This window comes from Rhincodon typus, chromosome 6, assembly GCF_021869965.1.
Source record: "Rhincodon typus isolate 14 chromosome 6, sRhiTyp1.1, whole genome shotgun sequence".
NCBI classification, from domain to species: Eukaryota; Metazoa; Chordata; class Chondrichthyes; order Orectolobiformes; family Rhincodontidae; genus Rhincodon; species Rhincodon typus.
This window is the reverse complement of record NC_063337.1, coordinates 15,096,938-15,121,890: the sequence shown is the minus strand read 5'-3', so window position 1 is coordinate 15,121,890 and position 24,953 is coordinate 15,096,938. Positions and strand designations below refer to the sequence as shown.

The window sequence follows — 24,953 nt, the reverse complement described above, 5'->3', positions numbered from 1 at the left end:
AGAATTTCATTACATTTCTATGAGACATCCCCCCCCGCTTCCATACTTCTAAACTCCTGTGAATACAACCTAATCGGCTCAACCTCTCATCATACGTCAGTCCTGCCATTCCAGGAATCAATCTGGTAAATCTTCACCACACTCTCTATAGCAAGAGCATCCTTCCTCAAGTAAAAAGGCCAAAACTGCAAACAACATTTCTGATGTGAATTTACAAATGCCCTGTACAATTACAGCAAGACATCCTTGTTCCTGTGCTTGAATCCTCTCATTATGAAACCCAACACACAGTTTGCCTTCTTTACTACGCGTTTCACCTGCACATTTACATGCAGCAACTGGTTCACAATGACAACTAGGTTTCATTGAACATTCCCCTCTGTCAACTTACAGCCATTCAAATAATAATCTGCCTCCCGGTTTTTGCTACCAAAGTAGATAACCTCACATTTATCCACATTATACTGCATTTGCCCACTCACTCAGACTGTCCAAATCACAACGCAACATCTCTGCATTCCCCTCACAGCTCACTCTTCCATCCAGCTTTGTCACATCTGCAAATTTTGACATCCAACATTTAGTTCCCTCATCTAAATTGTTAACATATTGTAAATAGCTGGGGTCCAAGTAGCAGACCTGCAGTATCCCACTAGTCATTGTCTGCCATTCAGAAAAAGACCCAATTATTCCTAAACAAAAACAGAAATTGCTGGAAAAGCTCAGCAGGTCTGGCAGCACCTGTGAAGAGAAATCAGAGTTAACGTTTCGGGTCCCGTGACCCTGCCTCAATGTTTCTCTTTTGTAACTCCATGCTGGCTGCATCTCATTCTACCATTGATTTCCAAGTGCTCTGCTATAAAATCCTTGACAACTGACTGTAGCGTCTTAAGCACTTGATCAACATGTTCAGGTTACCTCACAGATTAGTCTGAAAAATATCTCACACTGTTGTTGTAGTGCCCAGTACAGTTTCCCCCTTAAAATAAACACCAACGCTGAAATCCTCTCATTGAAATGAAATGTTAACTCAAAAATTTTATTACAAACCAGAATCGTCCTCTGTGTCAGAGTCTTCCGTAGCTGGCTGTGTAGCAGGTGGTGGTTCAGCTAATTTCAGATCATACTTTCCTTCTTTTCCCATTCTATAGGAGTTAGTGCTACCGGTATCCCACTGAACCCTGATCCAGCCGTCATCCCCCAATTCACCAATTACACGACCTAATCCTGGAGGTGGTCCATCCTAAAAATTACATACATTAAAAGTAACAAAATTAAAAGGCTAGAAACCAAACAGATACATTTGTATTAGCTCAAATTGCATTCTTTTCATATTTAAATATAAAATGTAAAAGAAAACAGATGAAATTGAGGTGCTTAAGATCATGAAGGAGTGGGACAGATAAAAATAGATTGTTGGCAACAATCAAAGGGTTCGATGCATTCTCCTGCGTGCAGGAATGTTCTGCACACAAGAAAAGAAACGGTTTACAGTCTAGGTTGATATAATCTCAGCTGTGACATTAGGCCAAGTCTCAACTTGTAGAATTGATTGCAATCAAGGGGGGTGTCTAGAACAAAAGGTATATACAAAATCTCCCAAAAATATCTATTTTCGTTTATTCCAACCTTAGTAGAATATTAAAAACAGTCCACATTAGAGGTGGTGGTGCTGGAGGTCTTAAAAAAAAAAGTAGATAAATCTCCAGGACTTGATCAATTGTATCCCAGGACGCTGTGAAAAGTTAGGGAAGAAATTGTGCAGCCCCTAGCAGAAATACTATGTCATCTATAACCACAGATGAGGTGCCAGAGGACTGGAGAGTGGCCAATGTTGTGCCTTTATTTAAGGAAAGCTGTAAGGGGAAGCCTGGGAGCTATAGACCCGAGAGTCTGACATCAGTGGTGGATAAGTTGTTGGAGGGGTTTCTCAGAAATACAATTTACATGCATTTGGGGAGGCAAGGACTGATTAGAGATAGTCAGGTGGCTTTGTGCGAGGGAGATCATATCTCAAACTTGATTGAGTTTTTTTGAAGACATAACCAAAAATATTGATAAGGTGACATTGTCAAAGGCTTTACTCAAGACCATGTAGACAAGGATCTGCACGGTAGACCAATTACTAAAGTTAGACACATGGGATTCACAGAGAGCTTGTCAACTGGACACAAAATTGGCTTGATGGTAGGAGACAAAGGATGGAGGTGGAGGGCGGTTTTTACAACTGGAGGCCTGTGACCAGCAGCGTCCTGTGAGGATTGCTGCTGGGTCCATTTTTGTTTGTCATTTACATAAATGATTTGGATGAGAACATAGGAGGCATGGTTAGTAAGTTTGCAAATGACACCAAAATTGGTGGTATAGTCAACAGTGAAGGTGGTTATCCAAGATTACGAAGGGATCTTCATCAATTTGGCCAATGGGTTGAAGATTGGCAGATGGAGTTTAATTTGGATAAGTGAGGTATTGCATTTCGGTAAAACAAGCAAGGGCAGGACTGATGGAGTTAGTTGTAATATTGTCGAACAGAGAAACCTAGGAAAATTGGTGGTATAGGAAGGGTCATTGGAATTCATTCATTCTGAGGAAGGGTCACCGGACCCGAAACAGTAACTCTGTTTTCTCCTTCACAGATGCTGCCAGACCTGCTCAGCTTTTCCAGCAACTTTGTTTTTGTTCCAGAAAAACCTAGGAGTTCAGGTACATAGTTCTTTCAAAGTTTCACAGATAGACAAGGTGATTAAGAAGGAATTTAGCATGCTTGCCTTCATTGCTCAAGCTATTGAGGAAAGGAATTGGGATGTCACGTTGAGTTGTACAGGATGTTGGTGAAAGCATTTTTGCAGTACTGTGAACAGTTCTTGTTCCTGTAGCAGAGCAACATTATTATTAAATTGGAGGGGGTTTGGAAAAGATTTACCAGAATGTTGCTAGGACTGAAGGGTTTGAGGTTTAAGAATAGGCTAGATCGGCTGGAACTTTTTTCACTGGAGCATAGGAGTTTGAGGGGTGACCTTATAGAGGTTTATAAAATCAAAAGGGGCAGAGATAAGATGAATAGCAAAGGTCTTTTTCCTAGGGTTTCCTCGAACTTCAAAACTAGAGGGCGTGTTTTTAAGGTGAGAGGAGAAAGATTTAAAAGGGACCTGAGGGGCAACATTTTTTGACACAGAGGGTGGTTCATATATTTAATGAACTGCCAGAGGAAGTGATAGATGCAGGTACAGTTACAACATTTAAAAGGCATCAGGATGGGTACATGATTAGGAAAAGTTTTGGGGGTTATGGGCTAGTGGGACTAGTTTATTTTGGGAAACTTGGTTGGCATGAGAGAGTTGGGCCAAAGGGTCTGTTGCCATGCTGTATGACTATGATATTCGTTGTCCAGTACTATGACCTCCACATACCTCACACCAGGAATTAATATAGTGTTTCTTCATAACACTCTTAAAACTGAAACACGGACACAATCTGTAAAAGCACAATCACTGGGAAATTGCTTTTTTTTTTAAAAGACAGCATGAATCTAAGTTGTGCTTTCCCTATAAACAGCTGCATTGTGAATAATACCAAAGTTACACTGTGACCTGAATTATATCCTGGGCCGAGTTCTGTTAACCTTGAACGTGTAGATAGTTGGAAAAGTAAAAATTGCATCAAAGCTTGGAAATAATATTTATAAAATGCTAAGGAGGTTAAGTTTTAAAGCACTTTTTGAAAGCCTGAATTTTACACCATGCAGCATCAAGCCCAGATATTGCAATAGCTAATGTTTCAGTCACATTGAGATTTGACACCAAAGTTAAATAATAACCTTTGCACCATTGAAAAAAACAGCAAGGTATAAATCAGAATGGCGCAAAGTAGAAGGATAGAATTCAATGCCACTGGTAAATGCAGCTAATTAAAATAATATTTACAAACAGGATAGATTGCTGAATTAGGAATACTCATGCTCCAACTTCTTTCTCAGCTTCTCCCTAACAAAAGTAACACTTCAAAACAGGTAAATGTTGTCCTAGGCCTTTTTTTTTTTTTTTAAATTTTTTGGAATAGACAGCTATCAGTTTACTGCAATACCTGATCTCCCCATTTCCAGTCTACACCCCTCATCACTCTAGTGCCAATTTTCATCATTGCTGCCAGCTCTGGACCAGAGACAGGCAGCGGAGCTGGTGCGGTTTCCTTCCTCGATTCCTCTAAAACAGTGGCTGAGGCTCCATGAAGAGAGGCACCAATATCATCCTCACCACTATCAGAAGCAGGACCTGAAGGACAAGAAAATGTTGCAAAAAATCAAGTTTTGAACTTTGCAAAAGTAATACTAAACTTTCCAGGAGGCAAAGAATCACATCTAAGCAAATTCTTACAAATTTTTCAACTATAAACTAAGTATGTTGAACTTCAATATGGTCCACACCATTCTTTAAAAATCCTTGTTCAAATGATTAAGTGCTGACCATTAAGGCACACAGATACTGTTTCTTTGAAAATATACTTCTTTCCTTGTAGCTGTGTTAAGGTTCCCTCTCTGGCTGTGATTTACTCTTAGGCATTTTTGTATTTGCACCCTCAATCTTTGTTGAGGGAGCTATGGGCGTTGAGGAGAAAACTCCAACCAAACTAGGTCAGTGAAACAGCAACAAAGCTAATGCAAAAATAAAGAAGGATGTTTGTACATAAGTGTGGACTACATAAAAATTAAGCAAAACCAAATCCATATTATACCAAAGTTAAGCAGGAAATAAAAATGTGGGACAAGAGTAGGACATTGAGCCCTCAAATCTGTTGTTCTGACATTAACTGAGATCATGACAATCTGGATCTTCACTCCATTAATCTGCCTAGGTTCGATTATTACTTAATAGCCCTACTCAACAAAAACAGATCAATCTCAGTTGACCAAGCCTCAACTGCTTTTTTGAGAGTTTTCAAAATCTGCACTTACTTTATCATTTATGAAAAGATAATCACATTATATTTAGTCAGCTGGAAGAGAAAAATCAACACTGAACTGGTCCTCATCGCAAATTCACTGAAGCTAATACAAAATGCAGGTGTAGACAGTCGGGGTGTCCTTCCATGCCAACATAAATTCTGTTCCTTATCCACCTATTCCATCCCTCATCTTGATCACTGTCTGAGGTTGAACTGGGCAGTTCAATAAGTTTATTGTTCTATTACACAGGGATATTCCAAAGCCAAGATCCCCAGCATTCACTTTTGCAAAATTTCCTGTCTCATTCATCAGTTGCTGGGACCCACATTATGTCTTAGACACAGCTATCCCAAGATCCCTCCAGCCAGCCTGTGTAAACTTGAGCTCATCCAAGCATCTACTGCCCACATCCTAACTTGAACCAAGTCTCATGCAATGGGGCTTGCTAACCTACATTGGCTCCTGGTTCCATAATGCCTCAGTTTAAAGAATCTTATCCTAGTTATCAAATTATTTCAAGGTCTCAGCCCTCCCTATCTCAGTAGCTATTTATAGCCAAACAACCATCCTAAGATCTCTGTACTCCTTCAACTTTATCACTGCACCGTTGGTAATTCTGTTTTCAACTGCTTAGGGCCAAAGGCTCTATAAACCTTCTCTAAGCCTCTGTCTCTTCCTCCTAAGATGCTTTTTAAAACCTCGCCTCACCTGTCAAAACATTTCCTTCCATAGATTGTCACTTTTCGATTGAACTCGTGTGACGTGCCTTAGGGCAATTACTGTCTTAGAGTCACTATACAAATGCATGTCGTTGTTCTGATTACTATTCAGTACTTTTAATGTAATGTAAAATAGTCCGAAAACTGTTACGTATTATCTAAACTGATGTTTTTGCATTTTAAAAGCTTACAGATGTTAGCATTTCATATCTGGAATGATGGGTGGTCTAGCAATCAGTTTTTCTTGCAGTACTTCACAATTGCTCAATTATTAAAAAGTCTGGTCCAGGCCAAACACTTTAGAAAGTTAGGAATGTGAATTGACAGCAGAGGCTGTATCGGCTGCTTGTGCTGGAAATACCTGGTAACAAGATGCACTGCATTTGAAATAAGCAACTGGCAAGTACAGAACTTTCAAAACGGAAGTTGATTAAGAGAAGCACTTAATGAAGAAAACTAAATCAAAGTTGGAGATCTAGTATTCTATCAAAGTGGACATCACGTTGTGTACAAAAGAGACAATGTTTAAAAAGTACTAGTCCATAACCCAAGCGATAAATGCAAAAATTATTATGCATATGAAGTTTGAACTGGCACTGTTAGAAATTTCAACTGTGCAATGCTGTTACAATGAGTTGGAAGGGGAAATACTTGGGAGGTACTCCAGAATAAGATGCTGCACACAATTCAATCCATAGAAGTGTTCAAAATGGTCTATGACTAAGCTACAAGGAAATAAGTCTTGAAAGAATCAGTGCCTGGTGAGTCAGTCAATGGCTTATTCATTTCTATATGGAAATATAACAAAAGACCAACAAAAAAGGCTTGTACTGTGTTGTACTTATTTAAATAAAATCCTTTATTTAAGACTGAATTTTCAGGTGGCAATGAAAAAGTGAAGACTGCTTTGTTTGATGTTTTTTAAAAAAGTCTGTAGTGGCAAAAGCAGATTAACACAGCAATGTTCTTAGTATAGTTTAAAGATCAGCTGCTAAACTCCTTTTACATCACAGCCTGTTTGAAAAGGAATGTAGCAGCCGGGTGCCATTTAAAAGAAATACAAAAATTAGGTATAAATTCAAATTTTCTTTGAATCCGCCAAGGAAAGCTTTTTGAAATCATGTAATGCAAGAGTGATTTATGAAGGTACCAGAGGAAGCTTGTTAAAAGAACTACTGTACTATAGAAAGTCAATATCAATGAAAGAGGGCCCTTCAGAAATGATGCATTTCCTAACTATGCACATTTTTCCCTTCAACAATCATAACTCCTACAAATGGCTTCTTCGCACATCGAAAGAAAATGAATAGGCCCTGACAATTAAAAATATTTTAATTACCAAGGGAACAGAAAAATCCACCAACTTATTGTAAACAATCATACTTATGTCCCAGCATTGATCAAAACTAGGCTCTCAACCAGTGATATCATTTCCCTCACCACAGCCTCCAAGCCAGGTTATTCTTCCCATCCTTTATCCTACTGAAGCAGCGTGCCATCCAATCTGAAGTCACTTCTTGACCCCTTTATTTCCATGGCTCCTAATCATGTTTGACCCTCCTAGCTATCTCTGGGGTATCTAATTTTTTGCCTTCCCTCAGCCTGCACACCAAGTGAGTCCTTACCCAAGCCAATTCCAATCTTCACCTTTTCATGTCAAACTTTACCACCCTCGCAGACTCAGGCATTTCTCCCACCCCAATTTGTGGTCCATTCCCTTGACATCCCCAACACTGCTCAGATCACTTCCTCATGTCCTTCCAGACAAAGCCCTCCCTTATGCACCCTTACGCGGTTTCTAAGTTGAAATTGCCCAGCTGTTGACCCTTCATTTGTCATAATTCACCTGATACTACCAACTGGCTTAATCATTGTTACACCCTGACATTTCACACTTGTCACTTTGCTAAACCTTCATTGTTTTCCATTCCTGTCATTTCCCCCAGAGAGACCACAGCTTTGTTCCTTTAAGCCCAAGGGACATACTTAAGTAGTTGCCACACAATTAGGTTCATCATTTCATTGCCAGATACAAGTCAATCTCAGCCAGTGCAAATGATCCAAACTGGTCCTCTGCAAAAACACTAGCTATTCTGTCATCATGCCTTGAGGCAAAGATAACTGTAGGGCTCTTTCCCCAAGTACCAAATGCCTCCTGGAACATTGCCATCAAAGCCTTAAGCATCACTCAATGCTTGTGTCACCAGGCCTCTTTCCACACTAAACCTGAATCACCACAGTTTCTTAAATTTCTTCAATTCCTACTTTCCAGCCTTTCTTCCAAGTTAGTGTTGCTGTTGCAACCGACTCACTGCTCCCGCAACTACCTTCCATGAAATTAATATAGTTATCCATCCTGCTTCCACGGTGTTACGACAGGTATAAATTATTTCTTCACCTCAATAACTCTCTTTGCCTTGCAAACCTATTGTCACCATACTTCCGCAAAAAAAAAAAAATCTGCACATTGACCTTTTCATTGACATTCACATTTTTAACATCTCTTTCATTCCCCAGGTTCTTCAATATTGTCATTTTCCAGTTCTACTCCAACCCACTGGTTAAATTCCGCTGTTGAATTTTCATCTCTTTCAATACAGTCCGAAATAAAGTAATAAATTGCGTCAGAGTATAACCAGGGTATTTCTCTTCTCCCCAGTTTGGTACACCATTTTCCTCCAAAGCATCTCCTCTTAGCTAGTTCCACAACTTGGGACTGTCTGGGTTTATTTCTATTTTACCTTACTCAAGTAAAATTCCAGCAATTACTTCTCCCTTCATCGTCTCTCTTGACCATTCTCCTCATACTGTGCTGTCAAACTACTTGGCATATCCCTGGATTTTAACTTTTTCCATTAGGAATGCACAAGTAGTTGACTTTGGCCTTCATTTTAAATTCTGCTTTCCTGTAACTGATTCCATTGTCTCCTCAGTTAACACATCATGCTGCACGAGAGTTTGTACCGTAAGAGAGCTTTCTTTAACCCAGAGGCAAATCTCACCCCCATGCCTTCTCTCCTTTCATACTTTCACCTCTATTATCAGTCTGTCTGCAAATAAAGACACTGTCTCCATCAATGGAGCAACGGGAAGAGAAATGACTGTTGGAGACCTTCTGGCTACATTTCCAAACACTACAAAATAGTGCATCTAAGCAAATGCAGTCACACTGGACAAGAAGGAGAGCTGCTGCAGTCGGATGGTATGATCAACTGTGAAAGTACCCACTCAATGGAATCAGTACAGAAGACAGACCAACGTGAGTGTTATGAGAGGTGAGTTACCACGCTAAAATGAGAAACTAGATTAAAAAGGTATGATGTTAGTTAGGCAATGGAAATGATATTAAAAATTAATTTATAATTCATGATGATTAGATATAAAATACGATAAAAGTGGTCTAGCGATGGAAAACAAAATGTTGTAGTTCACACATGTTTAAAAGAAGTAGCTTTCTTGCCAGAAAGAGCAGTAAGACAGAGGATTGGAGCAGTTTTAAAATACAAAGAGAAAACGGGATAGGAGAGCAAATTAACTCGATGTAAAAACAAATAGTAAAAGCTGGAGTAGATATGTAAAATGGAAGGAATTTTAGTGAGATTAAACATGGGTTCCTATGAGATACAGGCTGGAGAAATGATGATGGGGAATAAGGAAATATCAGTATTAATTTTGTGACAAAACAAAACATTCTGGAATTCATAGGGAACCATGAGTCTGGTGCAAATGAAGAATTTAAAAGACATACGTAAAAAATTCTTCCTGGAGAAATTAAGGGATGAAAAGGACAAGAGGCTTGCATCCTAGGTTTTAAAAATGATGGCAACAAAGTGCTTTGGTTTTGATCTTATCCAATTCTATAGATTCCAGAACGATACCAGTGAAATGGAAGGTAGAAAGACTACCACCCCACTGTTCAAGAAAGCAGGGACAGAAAACAAGAACGATAAGCCATTTAATGTCATCAGTTTCAGGGAAAATGCTCCAACCTATCAATGTTGGATAACAGGGAATTCACTTAGGGATTTACTGTATGAATGCACAGAGTCAATCCAGGTTTAAGGAAGGAAAGTAATATTTGCCAAATCTGCTGAGGTTTTTTTTTAAGAAAACATGGTGAATAATAGGGTGAATGAAGTTAAACTGGTGGATTTTCAAAAAACATTTGAAAAAGGTGCTGCATAAGAAGTTACTACATAAAATTTAGGGTTCATGGGATACAGGTAACATATTAAGATTGGCCAATGGACAGAAAACAGAGTAGGAACATTAACTTGGCAGTATTTGTGGGGTATCGCAAAGTCAGATACGATCGTAATTAACAATTTAGATGATGGGACCAAGGAGATTGAATTATCCATGTTTGCTGATGATATACAAATAGTTAGGATGGTAAACGGAAGTGAATGTGTAAAGACTGCAAAAGAAGCTATGAAAGTTTAGTTGAGCAGGTAAGAACGTGACAGATACAATGCAGTGTGGAAAAAGGTAAACTGGTAAGAAACTAGAAAAGCAGATTAAATGCTGAGAGGCTGGGATACATTGTTATTCAAAGGGGTTTTGGTTTCCTTATACACAAATTATAGAGAGTTAAGACACAGGTACAGCAAACGATTAGGAAAGAAATATTTTGTCATCCATTGTTGCAAAAGGCTTGGAATAAAAGAATAAAGAAATTTTGCTGCACTTGCGTTGGGCCTGAATGAAACCACAGCTGGTGCAATATTCACAATAGGTTCCACATCTAAGGAAGGATATACTTGCCATAGAAGGAATGCAAGAAAGATTCACCAGAGAAATTCTTGGGATGAGAAAACTATCCTATTAGAAGAGATCGAGCTATATTCCGCATTTAGAAGAAAGATGATTGCATTTAAGCATTTAAAATTATTAAAAAGAGGTTTGACAGAATAGATGCTGTGAAGGTCTTCCCCTTAGTTTGGGATTACAGTCACAAAATAAGGGATTAGCATTTAGGACACAGATGTGAAAGAAATGCTTTGATTCAAAAAGATTCCTGGGAATTCTTTGTTCTAAAGCAATGTGAATGCTAATTTGTTGGTAGACTCAAGTCAAAGATTGACATTTCTTTTAAATACTAAAAGGTATCAAAAGGATATGGGGATAGTGTAGTAAGGTGCAGGTGAAGTAGAAAATTAGCTGCAATTTTATTGAATGGCAGAGTAGGGGTAAGGCTCAAAAGGGTCGAATGGCCAAAATGCTCCTAATTATGAGGCTGGGGGTATAAAGTACATAAAAAAAGTTCCACTTGTATCATGCTGTTTTAAGATCAGTGACAAGGATGTGCATAAGATTATACACAAAAATAAATGTTCAAAATTGCATTTAAGCACAGACACAGAAAGCACATGTCTTTTTATCCAAATGTTTCCATAATTCCTAAGGTGCACACTTACCGCATGCGCACAACACAGCCCCACCTTTAAATCTGTTTCTTTCCAATTTTGATATGGACGGTCCTGTTCCTGAAAGTACAAATCGCTTCTTTGAATTATAAACTGGTATTGCGGTTGTTTTTGGATGGCATCATTTATTATTCCTTGCACTTATGTATATATATATATAGTAAGGGAAAGCGATGCTAATCTTAAAAGGAGGATTGTTAATTCCAACAATCTCTGCACACTAAAAAAAACTTGTATAAAACGTAGTTAAAGATAAACAACTGGCAGTTTTGAAATTTCAATAAAGCCAGAGGATAACAAAAGCAAATTACTTTGAAAACTTTCTGTAAAAATTGGGAAGCAGCATTTAAATTTAAAGGGTTATGACAAGATTTATAAAAGAGTCTAATTTTTGAAAAATTGCAACTCGATAGAGTAAGTCCTAAACAAAATAAGTGATTGTTATAAGCTATATAAGCACCAATATTTAGTGTCCTAAATCCATTTTATGAAAAGGCGTATCTGTTTCCCAATCCAGATTGTGCAGTGAAATAAAATTAATCTAATAAAAACGGTTTAATTTTCAGAATAATGGAGCCCACTTTGTGTCCAAATTGTCAGAAGGAAAGAAAAAGATATTGCATAGGCTAAGGCTAAAACAAAATAAAGCAATTAAAAAAATTAAGAAAACTGAACACAGCAGGATGGTACATTTTTAACCTCACTAAATCCTAATTGAAATAAGAAATTGCACAGTATGATTGTATATTTTGAACCTCACTTAGGTATTTCCCACTTTTCCTGTAATTCCATTTTAAGCTTCACGAGATAGTTTGCATTCTGCCTACAGCACAAAGACTTCCACATTGAAGTCACAAAGAGGAGTGATTGTCACAATGTCATAGTATCCCAAATCTGCCTTCTAGATTTCACCACAAGCTAACAGTTCTAACTCCTCAGTGGCTCACACCATCACATTTGCCTTGTTTTGCTCTCCCACAATATGTAACACTAATGATAAATCCCACGTTTTTCATGGTTCTTTGTGTGTGGGCCCTAAAGATTCCATTTATTGCCATAAGCTATTCTTAAAACCAATCTAACACCACTGTCAAGAATTACTTTCTAACAACTAACCAATAGCTATCTTGATAGAGGTGGGTGAGTGGGTAGGGAGTTGAAAGTGAAACGGAAGTAGGTGGTTCCCTTTCGTGGGAAAGTGGCTCTCGGGTAATATGGACAATGTAGGAAAATGTTTGAAATTGCTTTGATGACAAAACAAGCAACAACAAAGCAGGTTATAAACATTTGAGACAGTAAAGGACAAATCTTTAATTAGACAACGAGATAAAACTGAACATGCTGTGCAGTGCAGTTGATGCATGATAGACTGAAAATAAGATGGTATTAGGGCATGGGAGGGTAAAGGGATTGCCTATCATGGAGCAGATTTGCCATGTGATATTTCTCCGTGGGATAATTTTATGGGATAATTTTGAGATTCACTTTGAATTCAAAGATTAACTGAAGAAAGAATTTCAAATTACTAGATGTTCATACAATAGTGGAAAACATTTAACTTAAGCTACTTTGATTGCCCTATTCTAACTGACCCAATCATATGATGTAAAATTTTACAACTTGCACATAATTAAGCAACAAGTTCAAACACAAGCCAATGGTCTTCACTTGCATAACTCTCACCGATATAGAGAAGTTATAGAAGACTATTTTAATATGATCAAAACAGAATAAAAATTCAGATTTCATACACGAGCATTTACTTTTCACTGACCTATTAGTCGCAGAACTGTTTGAGTCAATGCGAGCAAACCAGAGTTTAACAGAAGGCTGAGACTGTTGGCTCCATGCTGAAGTGTCAGCATATTTATCATGATGAGTAGGAAGCGAGCTTGTGGAATGGTACCAAGACTTGGTGCTGAAGGATTCTCATTCGTTACAGTATGCAGAGAGACAGACTGCATGCCTAAAATGGTGATGTTTACAATTAGTAATATTTCTATCAAGCAATTTGCAATTCGTAATTAGTAATTCTCTTATCTCAAACTGAAACTAATCCTCTGTCTTCAAAAATGGTCAGGTCACTAGGATCCATTGAAAATAATTAATTCTCTTGAAATAACTAGGTGTAAAAGGTCATGGGTTACACTACAACAGTAACTTTTTCAGTTCACAAAACATTTACTGTGTATGGACAATCAACAATTGCTTCAACTCATTATAAGAATGTGGCATCGTATTTTCTTTGTTGTCTAAGACTCCATAAATGTTGCTCTGCTGTTGCCTTTTTTCTGCAAATTCTGAGATACTGCTGGGAAATGTAACATTTGATATTTAAACTTACAGATAAAACATCTTGCAACAGATAAAATTGCGTAGTGCACTGTAAATCATATTGCAACACGTGAATGCTGCAGTTTAGCCAATGACTTGAACAAGGTGCATCAAGATTTAACCTTGTGTGCACAAGTACGTATGACTTACCTACCTGACTGTTATATTTTCAAAAATATACGTGACCAGGATTCCTTTTCTTCTGCCCTGTTTTGAGGGTGGCGTTGGCTTAACAGCAATTGTGCCACAGATCTGTTCTCCCCAATACAAGCATGCATACTGCCCTCATGTTCCGGGTTGTTCTGTCTTTCTACAAATAAACTGGTTTCTGTCTTCATGTGTGATAGCATACCTTGTTATTTCATAACAGCGCTTTTTCCCTCTCTTCTATCCTATTTTGTGAAGTACTGAACTATTCACCTCTTTTTGTTTTGAAAGCTTCAACTGATCTATAAAATCAGATTTCCAGAAAACATCATACCACTCTCAATTTTAGTTTTGAGTTCCACATCTCCCCTTCTTAACACACAAAATATAGAAATGCATATCACACTTAAAACTATACAGGATTCTATCCACATCAGAATCCAAGTTACTAAATAATAATAATAATAAATCATGAAACAAACAACTTTCAATTATTAGTTAGTCATAGAAATTTCTATGAGATTTTAACACATTTAATAATTTATGTAACAGCATTAGGGAAATATTTCATTTCGAGAGTCAGTGCCGACACAGCATGTCAACCATTCATCTTCTGTAACAATCTTCTGGTTCTGCGAATAGTGTCATAGCTTTCACCAAAGCAACGATTAATGGTCCATACTACCGAATGTAACAGGTCATAAGCACTTTACATCAATCTAAAATACCAACATCTTACCTAGACCATCAAATCTACCTTGTGCATCCAATAGCATAGTTCGAATGTTCTGAATAGCCCAGGCATAAAGCTTTCCAAAAGTAACTTCCAGTAACATACGGTTAAATGGTGGTATGAGATCCACATCCTTTAGGCAGTCTGAAACAGGTTCACTAAACAGAGAATTCTCATTTCAGTATGAAGGCAGAACATGAGTTAAATCCAACACTGAAAAAAACTTAGTCTTTTAAAAATCACTTTTTTTTTAAAAATTCATTTTGTGGGATGTGGGCGTCATTGGCTGGCCAGCTTTTATTGCCCATCCCTAGCTGACCTTGAGAAGGTGGTGGTGAGCTGCCTTCTTGAATGGCTGCAATCCACCTTCTGTGAGTTGACGCACAATGCCATTAGGAGGGAATTCCAAGATTTTGATCCAGCAACAGTGAAGGAATGGCAATATATTTCCAAGCCAGGATAGCGAGTGACTCAGAGGGGAAATTGAAGCCAACATGCAAACAAAAAAAAAAAATCAATAGTCGGGATTCTGAGGTCAGCAGCAAAACAATGTCACTTGCCACTGACCTAGCATAATTTTTAAATTAAATGCGGAATTTCTTACCATAATGAAGTAAAGTTAAAGTCACCATAGTCCTACCAGACCATAGGGCTGCTCTCATTAGTGAGACAGCAGGTGGTGGTAAAACCTGAAGGACACCACAACACAGGCAAGGGAAGAGATTGAGAAGGAGAGTCCTTCATAGTAACCTCAACCGGTATGTGAAGTGAACTCACACTGTTGGTATGCTCTGCATTACAAACCAGCCATCCAGCCAACCGAGCTAACCAACCCTCCATAAAGCCGTAATATGGCCATTCACCAAACGTCAAATTTTCAGGGCTAAAGATGCTGTTTATCAACTTAGCATGCTGTTAAAAATTCAGTTATTCAACAAGGTACAACTTTGTCAAGGATTTCCACACTTAACTGGAACATTCAGGATCAAGAAACTGCTGTCAGTCTCAGAAGAGTAAACAATAGTGATCATCAATTTTGTCATCATTACCAGCCCAAAATGAGCTTGCTGAAACCTAATGCAAGATACTGAGGGGACTTGACAGAGTCGATGATGTTAAGATGTCCCTCCCTCACCGCCTCCACTACCACCATCTCAAGATGAAACTAGAACTAAAGAACAGTTTAAAAATAAGGGGTTTCCCATTTAAAATAGATGAGAATTTTTTCTCAGTCGCATGAATCTTTGAAATTCTCGGACACACAGAGCACTGGAGGCAATATCAATGAAAGATTTTAGGGCAGACACTGATAACTAGATTTTTACCAAAGAAATCATTGGTTATTTAGGGTAGACAGGAATATGGAGTTGAGGTGACAATCATATCAGCCAGTACCTCTTGAATGGTGAAACAGGCTAGATGAACTAAGTGGCCTGCACTCCTGCTCCCAATTTGTAAAAATCCAGGCCGTCAATTCTGCTCACGTTTCAGGAAGCAATTTCCTTTCAAAGCTAAGATTTGTGTCTTTAAAAATTATTCAAACCAGTCATGTCAGATTGAAACTAAATAGTCATTCAGCACAGAAACAGAGCCTTTGATCCAACCAGTACATGCCAAACATAATCCCAAACTGAGCAAGTCCCACCTGCCTTTTCCAGGCCCATATCACTCCCAACCTTTCCTATTCATGTATCTATCCAAATGTCTTTTAAACATTGTAATTGTATCCGCATCCACCAACTCATCAGGAAGTTCATTCCATATGCAAACCATCTGTGTAAAAAACTTTGCCTTTTATGTCTTTTTTAAATTTCTCTCCTCTCACCTTAAAAATGTGCCCCCTAAACTTGAAATTCCCCATCTTAGGGAAAAGACAATGACCATCAACTGTATCTATTCCTTTCATGATCTTATAAACTTCTGTCAGGTTGCCTCTCAACCTATGCTCCTGTGGAAAAAATCCCAGTCAATCAGCCTTTCTTTATAACTCAAACTTTCCAGACCCAGCAACATCCTGGTAAATTTAATCTGAACCCTCTCCAGCTTAATAACATCCTTCCTATAACTGGCGACCTTGGACACAGTATTCCAGAAGAGGGCTTATCAACGTCCTGTACAACGTCAGCATGACTTCCCAACTCCAATACTGAAAGGACTGAGCAATGAAGGTATGCATGCCAAACACCTTTTTAACCTTCCTATCATATGTGACACAAACTTTAAAGAATTAGGCACCCGCACCCCTAGGTGCTTCTGTTCCACAACACTACCCAAGGTCCTACCAGTAACTGTATAAGCCCTACTTTTGTTTGTTGTATCAAAATGCAATAGAACATTTAACATAGAACAGTACAGCATAGTACAGGCCCTTTGGCCCACAATGTTGTGCTGACCTATTATCCTACTCTAAGATCAAACCACCCTGCATACCCTCCATTTTACTATCATCCATGTGCCTATCCAAGAGTTGTTCAAGTGTCCCAAATGTATCTGACTCCACTACCACCGCTGGCAGTGTATTCCATGCACCCACCAGTCTCTGTATAAAGAACTTACCTCTGACATCTCCCTTATACCTTCCACCAATCACCTTAGAATTATGCCCCCTCATGACGGTCATTTCCGAACTGGGAAAAAGTCTCTGGCTATCCACTCTATCTATGCCTCTCATCATCTTGGAAACCTCTATCAAGTGACCTCTCATCCTTCTTCGCTCCAATGAAAAAAGCCCTAGCTCCTTCAACCTTTCCTCATAAGATCTGCCCTCCAGTCCAGGCAGCATCCTAGTGAGAGAGAGTAGGAACTGCAGATGCTGGAGAATCCGAGACAACAAGGTGCAGGGCTGGATGAACACAGCAGGCCAAGCAGCATCATAGGAGCAGAGAGGCTGACGTTTCAGGCCTAGACCCTTCATCTAGGCCCGAAACGTCAGCATCCTAGTAAATCTCCTCTGCACCCTCTCTAAAGCTTCCACATCCTTTCGAGAATGAAATGACCAGAAGCAAACTCAATATTCCAAGTGTGGTCAAATCAGAGTTTTATAGAGCTGCAGCGTAACCTCATGGCTCTTAAACTCAATCCCCTGCCAATGAAGCCAACATACCATACTCCTTCTTAACAACCCTATCAACTTGAGTGGCAACTTTGAGGGATCTATGGATGTGGACCCCAAGATCCCTCTGTTCCTACACACTGCCAAGAATCCTGCCATTAACCCTGTATTTTGCATTCAAATTTGACCATCCAAAATGAATCACTTCACACTTTTCTGGGTTGAATTCCATCTGCCACTTCTTTGCCCAGCTCTTCATCCTGTCAATGTCCCGTTGCAACTTACAACTGCCCTCCACACTATCCACAACTCCAGCAACCTTCATGTCATAGGCTAACTTACTAACCCACCCTTCCACTTCCCCATCCAAGTCATTTATAAAGATCACAAAGAGCAGAGGTCCCAGAACAGATCCCTGAGGAACACCACTGGTCACCGAGCTCGAGGCTGAATACTTTCCATCTACTACCACCCTCTGTCTTCTATTGGACAGCCAATTCTGTATCCAGACAGCCAAATTCCCTGAATCCCATGCCTCCTTACTTTCTGAATTATCCTATTATGGGGAACCTTATCAAATGTCTTGCTAAAATCCATATACACCATATCCACTGCTCTGCCTTCAATGTCTTTTGTCACATCCTCAAAGAATTCAATAAGACTTGTGAGGCATGACCTGCCCCTCCCAAAGCCATGTTGGCTATTTCTAATCAGACTGTGCTTTTCCAAATAATAATAAATGCTATCTCTCAGAATCCTCTCCAATAATTTGCCAATCACAGAAGACAGACTGACTGGTATGTATTTCCCAGGATTATCCCTGTTCCCTTTCTTGAACAAGGGAATAAAATTTGCCACCCTCCAATCATCTGGTACTACTCCAGTGGATAGTGAGGATGCTAAGATCATCGCCAAAGGCGCAGCAATCTCTTCCCTCACTTCCCGCAGTAACCTTGGGTATATCCCGTCTGGCCCAGGGGACTTTTCTATCCTCATGTTTTTCAAAATTTCTAGCACATCCTCCTTCTTAACATCAACCTGTTTGAGCCAATCAGCCTGTTTCACGCTGTCCTCACAAATGTCAAGGTCCCTCTCATCAGTGAATATGGAAGCAAAGTGTTCATTAAGGACCTCCCCTACCTCCAACTCCAGGCACAAGTTCCCTCCCCTATCCCTGATCAGCCCTACCCTCACTCTGGCCATCCTCTTGTTCCTCACGCAAGTATAGAACGCCTTGGGGTTTTCCTTAATCCTAACCACCAAGGCTTTTTCATGCCCCCTTCTAGCTCTAAGTCCATTCTTCAGTTCTTTCCTGGCTACCTTGAAACCCTCTAGAGCCCTGTCCGATCCACACTTCCTCAGCCTTAAGTAAGCTTCCTTCTTCCTCGCATTTATCCAGAGTGAACTCCATCTGCCATTTTTCAGCCCAGTGGCCCATTTGATCAAGATCCCTTTGTAATCTTAGAAAACCTTCTTTACTCTCTACAATGCCACCAATTTTGATGTCATCCGCAAACTTACTAACCATGCCTTCTATATTCTCATCCAAATCATTTATGTAAAATGACAAACAAAACAGGATGCAGAACACCACTGGTCACAGGCCTCTAGTCTGAAAAGCCATTATTCTGTCTACTGCCATTAAGCCAATTATGTACGTACTGGCAAGCTCACCCTGAATCCCAGGTGACCTAACTTTACTAATTAATCTCTCATGTGGAACCTTGTCCAGTTTCTCCTTACAACCTTTCTTAAACAAAGGTATAACATCAGCCACCCTCCAGTCATCAGGCACCTCACCAGTAGTTATAGTTAAAGCAAATATTTCTGCAAGGGATCTTGTAATTTCCTCCCTTACTTCACACAACATTCTGGGATGTATTAGGTCAGGTCCCAGAGATTTATCCACCTTTATATTCTTTAAGGCCTCCCAAACTACTACTTCTGTAATGTGAACGGTTTTTAAAACATCAAAGTTTATTTCTCTGCAGTCTCTAGACTCTTTCTTTCTCTACAGTAAAAACTGACAAAATATTCATTTACTATCTCTCCCATCTGCTGGGGTTCAACACAAAGATGACCTCCCTGATCATTAAGAGGCCCAACCCTCTCTCCAGTTACCTTCTTGCTCTTAATGTATTTGTAGAATCTCTTTGGACTATCTTTAACCTTATCTGCCAATGCTATCTCATATCCCCTCTTTGCCCTCCTGATTTCTCTCTTAAGAATGCCCCTACACTCTATGTTGATTAAGAGATTCAACTGAACCAAGTTGTCTACATCTTTAAAAAAATTCTCTTTTATTCTTGACTGGAACCTCAATATCTTTGTTCATCCATTATTCCTTAATCTTACCAGCCTTACCCTTCACTTTAACAGGAACAAAATGCCTCTGAACTCTCATCATCACACTCGAACACCTCCCACTTGTCAGACGTCCTTTTACCTGCTAACAGTCAACTCCAATCAACTTTTGAAAGTTGTTTCAGAGATAGTAGGAACTGCAGATGCTGGAGAATCTGAGATAACAAAGTGTAGAGCTGGATGAACACAGCAGGCCAAGCAGTGTCAGAGGAGCAGGAAGCTGACATTTTGGGCCTAGACCCTTCTTCAGAAATGGGGGAGGGGAAGGGGATTCTGAAATAAATAGGGAGAGGGGAGGCGGCGGATAGAAGATGGATAAAGGAGACGATAGGTGGAGAGGAGACAGACAGGTCAAAGAGGCGGGGGAGCCAGTAAAGGTGAGTGTAGGTGGGGAGTTAGGGAGGGGATAGGTCAGTCCAGGGAGGACGGACAGGTCAAGGGGGCGGGATGAGGCTAGTAGGTAGGAGATGGGGGTGGGCTTGAGATGGGAGGAGGGGGATAGGTGGGAGGGAGGGGATAGGTGGGAGGAAGGAGAGGTTAGGGAGGTGGGGACAAGCTGGGCTGGTTTTGGGATGCGGCTGGGGGTGCGACGATTTTGAAGCTTGTGAAGTCCACACTGATACCATTGGGTGTAAGGGTTCCCAAGCGAAATATGAGATGCTGTTCCTGCAACCTTCAGGTGGCATCGTTGTGGCACTGCAGGAGGCCCAGGATGGGCATGTCGTCGAAGGAGTGGAAGGGGGAGTTGAAATAGTTTGCGACTGGGAGGTGCAGTTGTTTGTTGCGAACCGAGCGTAGGTGTTCCGCAAAGCTGGCTCCACCCCTGCTTCTTTGACCTGTGTCTCCTCTCCACCTATCTTCTCCTCTATCCATCTTCTATCCGCCTCCTCCTCTCTCCCTATTTACTTCAGAATCCCCTTCCCCTCCCCCATTTCTGAAGGAGGATCTAGGCCCAAAACGTCAGCTTTCCTGCTCCTCTGATGCTGCTTGGTCTGCTACGTTCATCCAGCTTTACACCTTGTTGTCTCAACTTTTGAAAGTTCTTGTCTCATACCATTAAAATTTGGCAAACTCCAATTAAATAATGTAACTTTTATGGAAGGCTTTCGTTTTTCCATAATCATTTTGAAACTAACAGAATTATGAACGCTAGACCAATGTGTTCCCACACTTCATTCAGTCACCTGCCCTGCCTAATTGCACAAAAGGTGGTCTAATTTTGCTCCTTTTCTATTGGGAGCATCCACATATTGATAGAGAAAACTTTCTTGAACACGTTTGACAAATTCTTCACCATCCAAACCTTTAACACTATGGTAGTCCCAGTCAATGTTTGGAAAATTAAAATCCCCCATTATTACAACATTATTATGCTTACATATCTCCCTACATATTTGTTTGTCAATTTCTCTCTTACTATTGGGGGACCTATAGTACAATCCCATCAAAGCTATCTTTCCTTTCTTATTTGTAATTTCTACCCATATATTTCCACTGGACAATTTTTCAAAAATATCTTCCCTAGTTACAGCAGTAATGTATTCCTTAATCAAAAACTCCAGCCCCCTTTTCTATACTTCCTACAGCATCAAAAACCGGGAACATTGAGCTGCCAGTCTTGGCCATCTCTCAGCCGAGTTTTTGTAATAGCTATGACGTCCCAATCCCACGTTCTTATACAGGCCGTGTTCAGCCTTACTTGTAAGACCACTTGCATTGAAATAAATGCAATTTAGTTCTCCAGAGTTACTGCATACTCTGATTTTCTCTTTCTTTTCAAATTGATGCGCTGTCCTCATATTCACAATCTACCCCATCAATCCTTCCATTTACACTGCTACTTAGAATTCCTCCACTTGCCTTCTCGATCAGTATAGCGTTTCCCTTAATAGAAAGAGCAAATCTCCCTGCTAAGATATTGGTTCCTTTCCAGTTTAAGTTAGACCCATCCTTTTTGGACAGGTCTTTTCCATCCCAAAAGACATTCCAGTTGTCCCTGAACAATACACCAGCTCTTTAGCCATTGATTTATGTTCTTTAACTTTTTGTTCCTTCCCTCATTTGAGTTTGGCATTGGGAGTAAACCAGAAATTACTAATGCTAAAGGTTTTATTTTTTAAACTTTTTCATAACTTCCTAAATTCACTCTGTACTGCTTTAATCCTTTCCCTAAAAATGTCATTTCTACCAATGTGTACAATAACTTCTGGCTTCTCAATCCCACCTTTAACAACATGCTTGAAACGTTTAGAAACATCCTTAATCCTAGCACCAGGAAAGCAACAAACCATCCTAAGTTTACACTCAGTGCCACATATTTCAGGTATTCACAGATGAAGAACAACAGAAAACCTCGAGCTGAAATCACAGATCTATTAAGTTATCATGGTACAGCGGGAGCTTTCTGCCATTGGGAGACATTTCCATTGATCGGAGCCTCTAATAGCAGAGATGAAATTATTCACCAGTAATGCTGGAGGTACCAACTTAACTCCAAAACCCCATGAATATCCAAACCGCATATACTGTTGGGTTTGTGGTTTTAGGAGTGTACAGGTAAGAAACTATTTAAAATAAATTTAAAATAAATTTACCCTATATTTATCCCCTCAGGGATGAGTCTTTGCCAACCACATAACATGCCATATTGCACTGATGGAAGCAAAAAACTTTTTGATACCAGTTTAAGCATTGTGTCAATTCCTTCCAATCGAACTTCAGCTCTCTCCAGCTGCAAAAGCAAGCAACACATGAATAAATACTTGGAATTTGTCACAACGTTGAGGAATTGTAACAGTAAAGTAAAATTTCTCAATATTGGAATCCTGCATTCAGTGGGAAACTCTATCTTACCTGTTTTAAGAGACACTTTCGCATTTTCTCCACATCAATTGGCTCTTCTTTCAAAGCAAAGTCAAGTATATTTGCCATTAATGCCGATTGCGGAAAAGAACCCTGAACATTATGTTTCAGCCACTTGTATCTGTGAACACTTGCTACAGAAGAAAGGAGGGGTTGCCACTTGTCCTGGATCACAGCACAGAATAAAGCACATAAATTAGAATTGGTATTTTGTTTTAGAAAACTATAGTGCAACATTTCAAAAGCACACGAGTTTGTTGGCAGACAAATGTTTGCCTTCCTTTTTTTAAATTTATTCATGGGTTGTGTCAAATGCTAGCTAGATCAGCTTTTATTGCTCTTCAGGTGATGGCTGTAAGCTGTCTTCTAGAACTGCTGCAGTCTATTTCGTGTAGGTATACCCATGATGCCACAACAGATGATTTTGACACAACACTAAAGGAACTGCAATATAGTTCCAAGTCATGATGGCGAATGGCTTGAAAGGGAACTTCCAGCTAGGGGTGTTCCCACGTATCTGCTGCCCTTGTCTTTATGACGATAGTGGTCCTGAATTTGGAAGGTGTTGTCGAAGTAGCCTTCAGGAATTTCTGCGGTCCATCTTGTAAATAGAACGAACTGCCGCAAGGGGAAGTGAATGTTGTGGATGTGGTATCAATCAAACGGGCTGCTTTGGCCAGGATGACCTCAAGCTTCTTCAGTGTTATTGGAGCAGCAGTCATCCAGGAAAGTGGTGAGTATTCAATCACTGAGTTTGGCTGCAGGATTCCTAGCCTCTGACCTGCTGTTGCAACCATAATATCTTTTCTGTTCAATAATAACCCCAGGATGTTGGTAGTAAGCGATTCAGTTATGCCATGAACCTAATTGTTGCAGTACAGTTACAACACTGGCAAGTACACTGAGCCTGCCCACCATTCAATACAATCATTCCTGATCGAACACAAATTCCTTTTACTTATCTTATCCGCATAACACAATATGCCCCTAGTAATCGGAAATCTGTTAATCTCTACCTTGAATATATTCAACAACCAAGCCTCATAGCCTCTGAAAGGAAATTCCAATGGCTCACAACCCTCAAAAGATTTCTCCTAATCTCAGACCTAAGTGGCTCTAGACTCCCCAACCAGCAGGAACATCTTACATGTATCTACCCTGTCTATCCCTTTAAATATTTTGTATATTTCAATGAGATCAACCCTCATTCTTGACAACTCCAGCGCAAGCAGGCCCAGTTTGTCCAATCACTCTTCATAGGACAGCTATGCCATCCCACAAGTCTGGTAAAGTTTCATTGCACTCCTTCTTTGGCAAATCATCTTTACTGAAATATGAAGGTCAAAACTGCACTCATTACTTAGAGTCATACAGCACAGAAACAGACCCTTTGGTCCAACTAGACCACACCGACCATGTTCCCAAACCAAATTAGTCCCACTTGTCTGTGTTTGGCCTATATTGCTGTAAACCTTTCCTATTCATGTACTTATCCAAATGCCTTTTAAATGTTGTAACTGTACCTGCATCCACCAATTCCTCTGGCAGATCATTCCACATACAAAACACCCAGTGTGAAAAAGTTGCCCCATGTTATTTTTAAAATCTTTTTCCTCTCACCTTAAAAACATGCTCGCTAGTTTTGAACTCCCCACTCTAGGGAAACAGCCTTTGCTTTTCACCTTGTCTATGCCTCTCATGATTTCATAAACCTCTACAAGGTCACCCCACAACATTACTTTTTTTAATGGCTTTTTACATTACGATCTTTTTATACACCCAATTCAATTTGTACTACATGTACAACATTCACTTCCTCCACCACCATCTACAAGATACCCTGCAGAAATTCACTATGGCTTCTTAGACAGTACTTTCCAAACCAATGACCACCTGGAAGGACAAGGGCAGCAAATACACAGGAACACCACTATCTGCAAGTCTCCCTTGGCAATTATGTCACCATTTCTTCAGTGTCATTAGGTCAAAATATTGGAATTCCCTCAGTAACACCTTTATAGGTCTACCAATACTAAATGGGCTGCAGCAGCTCGAAGTGGCAGCTCACAACCACCTTCTCAACGGCAATTAGGGATGGACAATAGAAGCTGGTCCAGTTAACAAAGCCAACACCCCATGAATGAATAAAATAAATTACGCAAAAGAATCAATCCTTATTAAATTAACACTGAAGAAAGTTTCCAGAACAATTAAATTTCCAACATTTGTTTCTATCACTTCCAAACTCATGATGTTTCAATACTCCACAAACAATGTAAGATAGAGAGACAGAATTAGGCCATTTGGTCCATCAAAGTCTGCTCTACCATTTGATCCCGGATGATATAATGACAACCTCGAATGTTTACCACCT

General features: G+C 39.7%; 1 protein-coding gene across 1 annotated transcript in view; it reads right to left on the bottom strand.

Annotated features, from left to right (window-relative positions):
- herc2 (HECT and RLD domain containing E3 ubiquitin protein ligase 2) overlaps positions 1-24,953 on the bottom strand; it is a 231,921-nt gene that overhangs the window by 119,608 nt on the left and 87,360 nt on the right. The window contains exons 31-36 of the mRNA XM_048597893.1: positions 22,571-22,744; positions 22,312-22,448; positions 14,308-14,459; positions 12,862-13,053; positions 4,084-4,271; positions 1,051-1,243 (exon numbers count right to left, since the gene is read on the bottom strand). Of these exons, the coding sequence (XP_048453850.1) occupies positions 1,051-1,243; positions 4,084-4,271; positions 12,862-13,053; positions 14,308-14,459; positions 22,312-22,448; positions 22,571-22,744 (1,036 nt within the window). The remainder of the gene's footprint in view (positions 1-1,050; positions 1,244-4,083; positions 4,272-12,861; positions 13,054-14,307; positions 14,460-22,311; positions 22,449-22,570; positions 22,745-24,953) is intronic.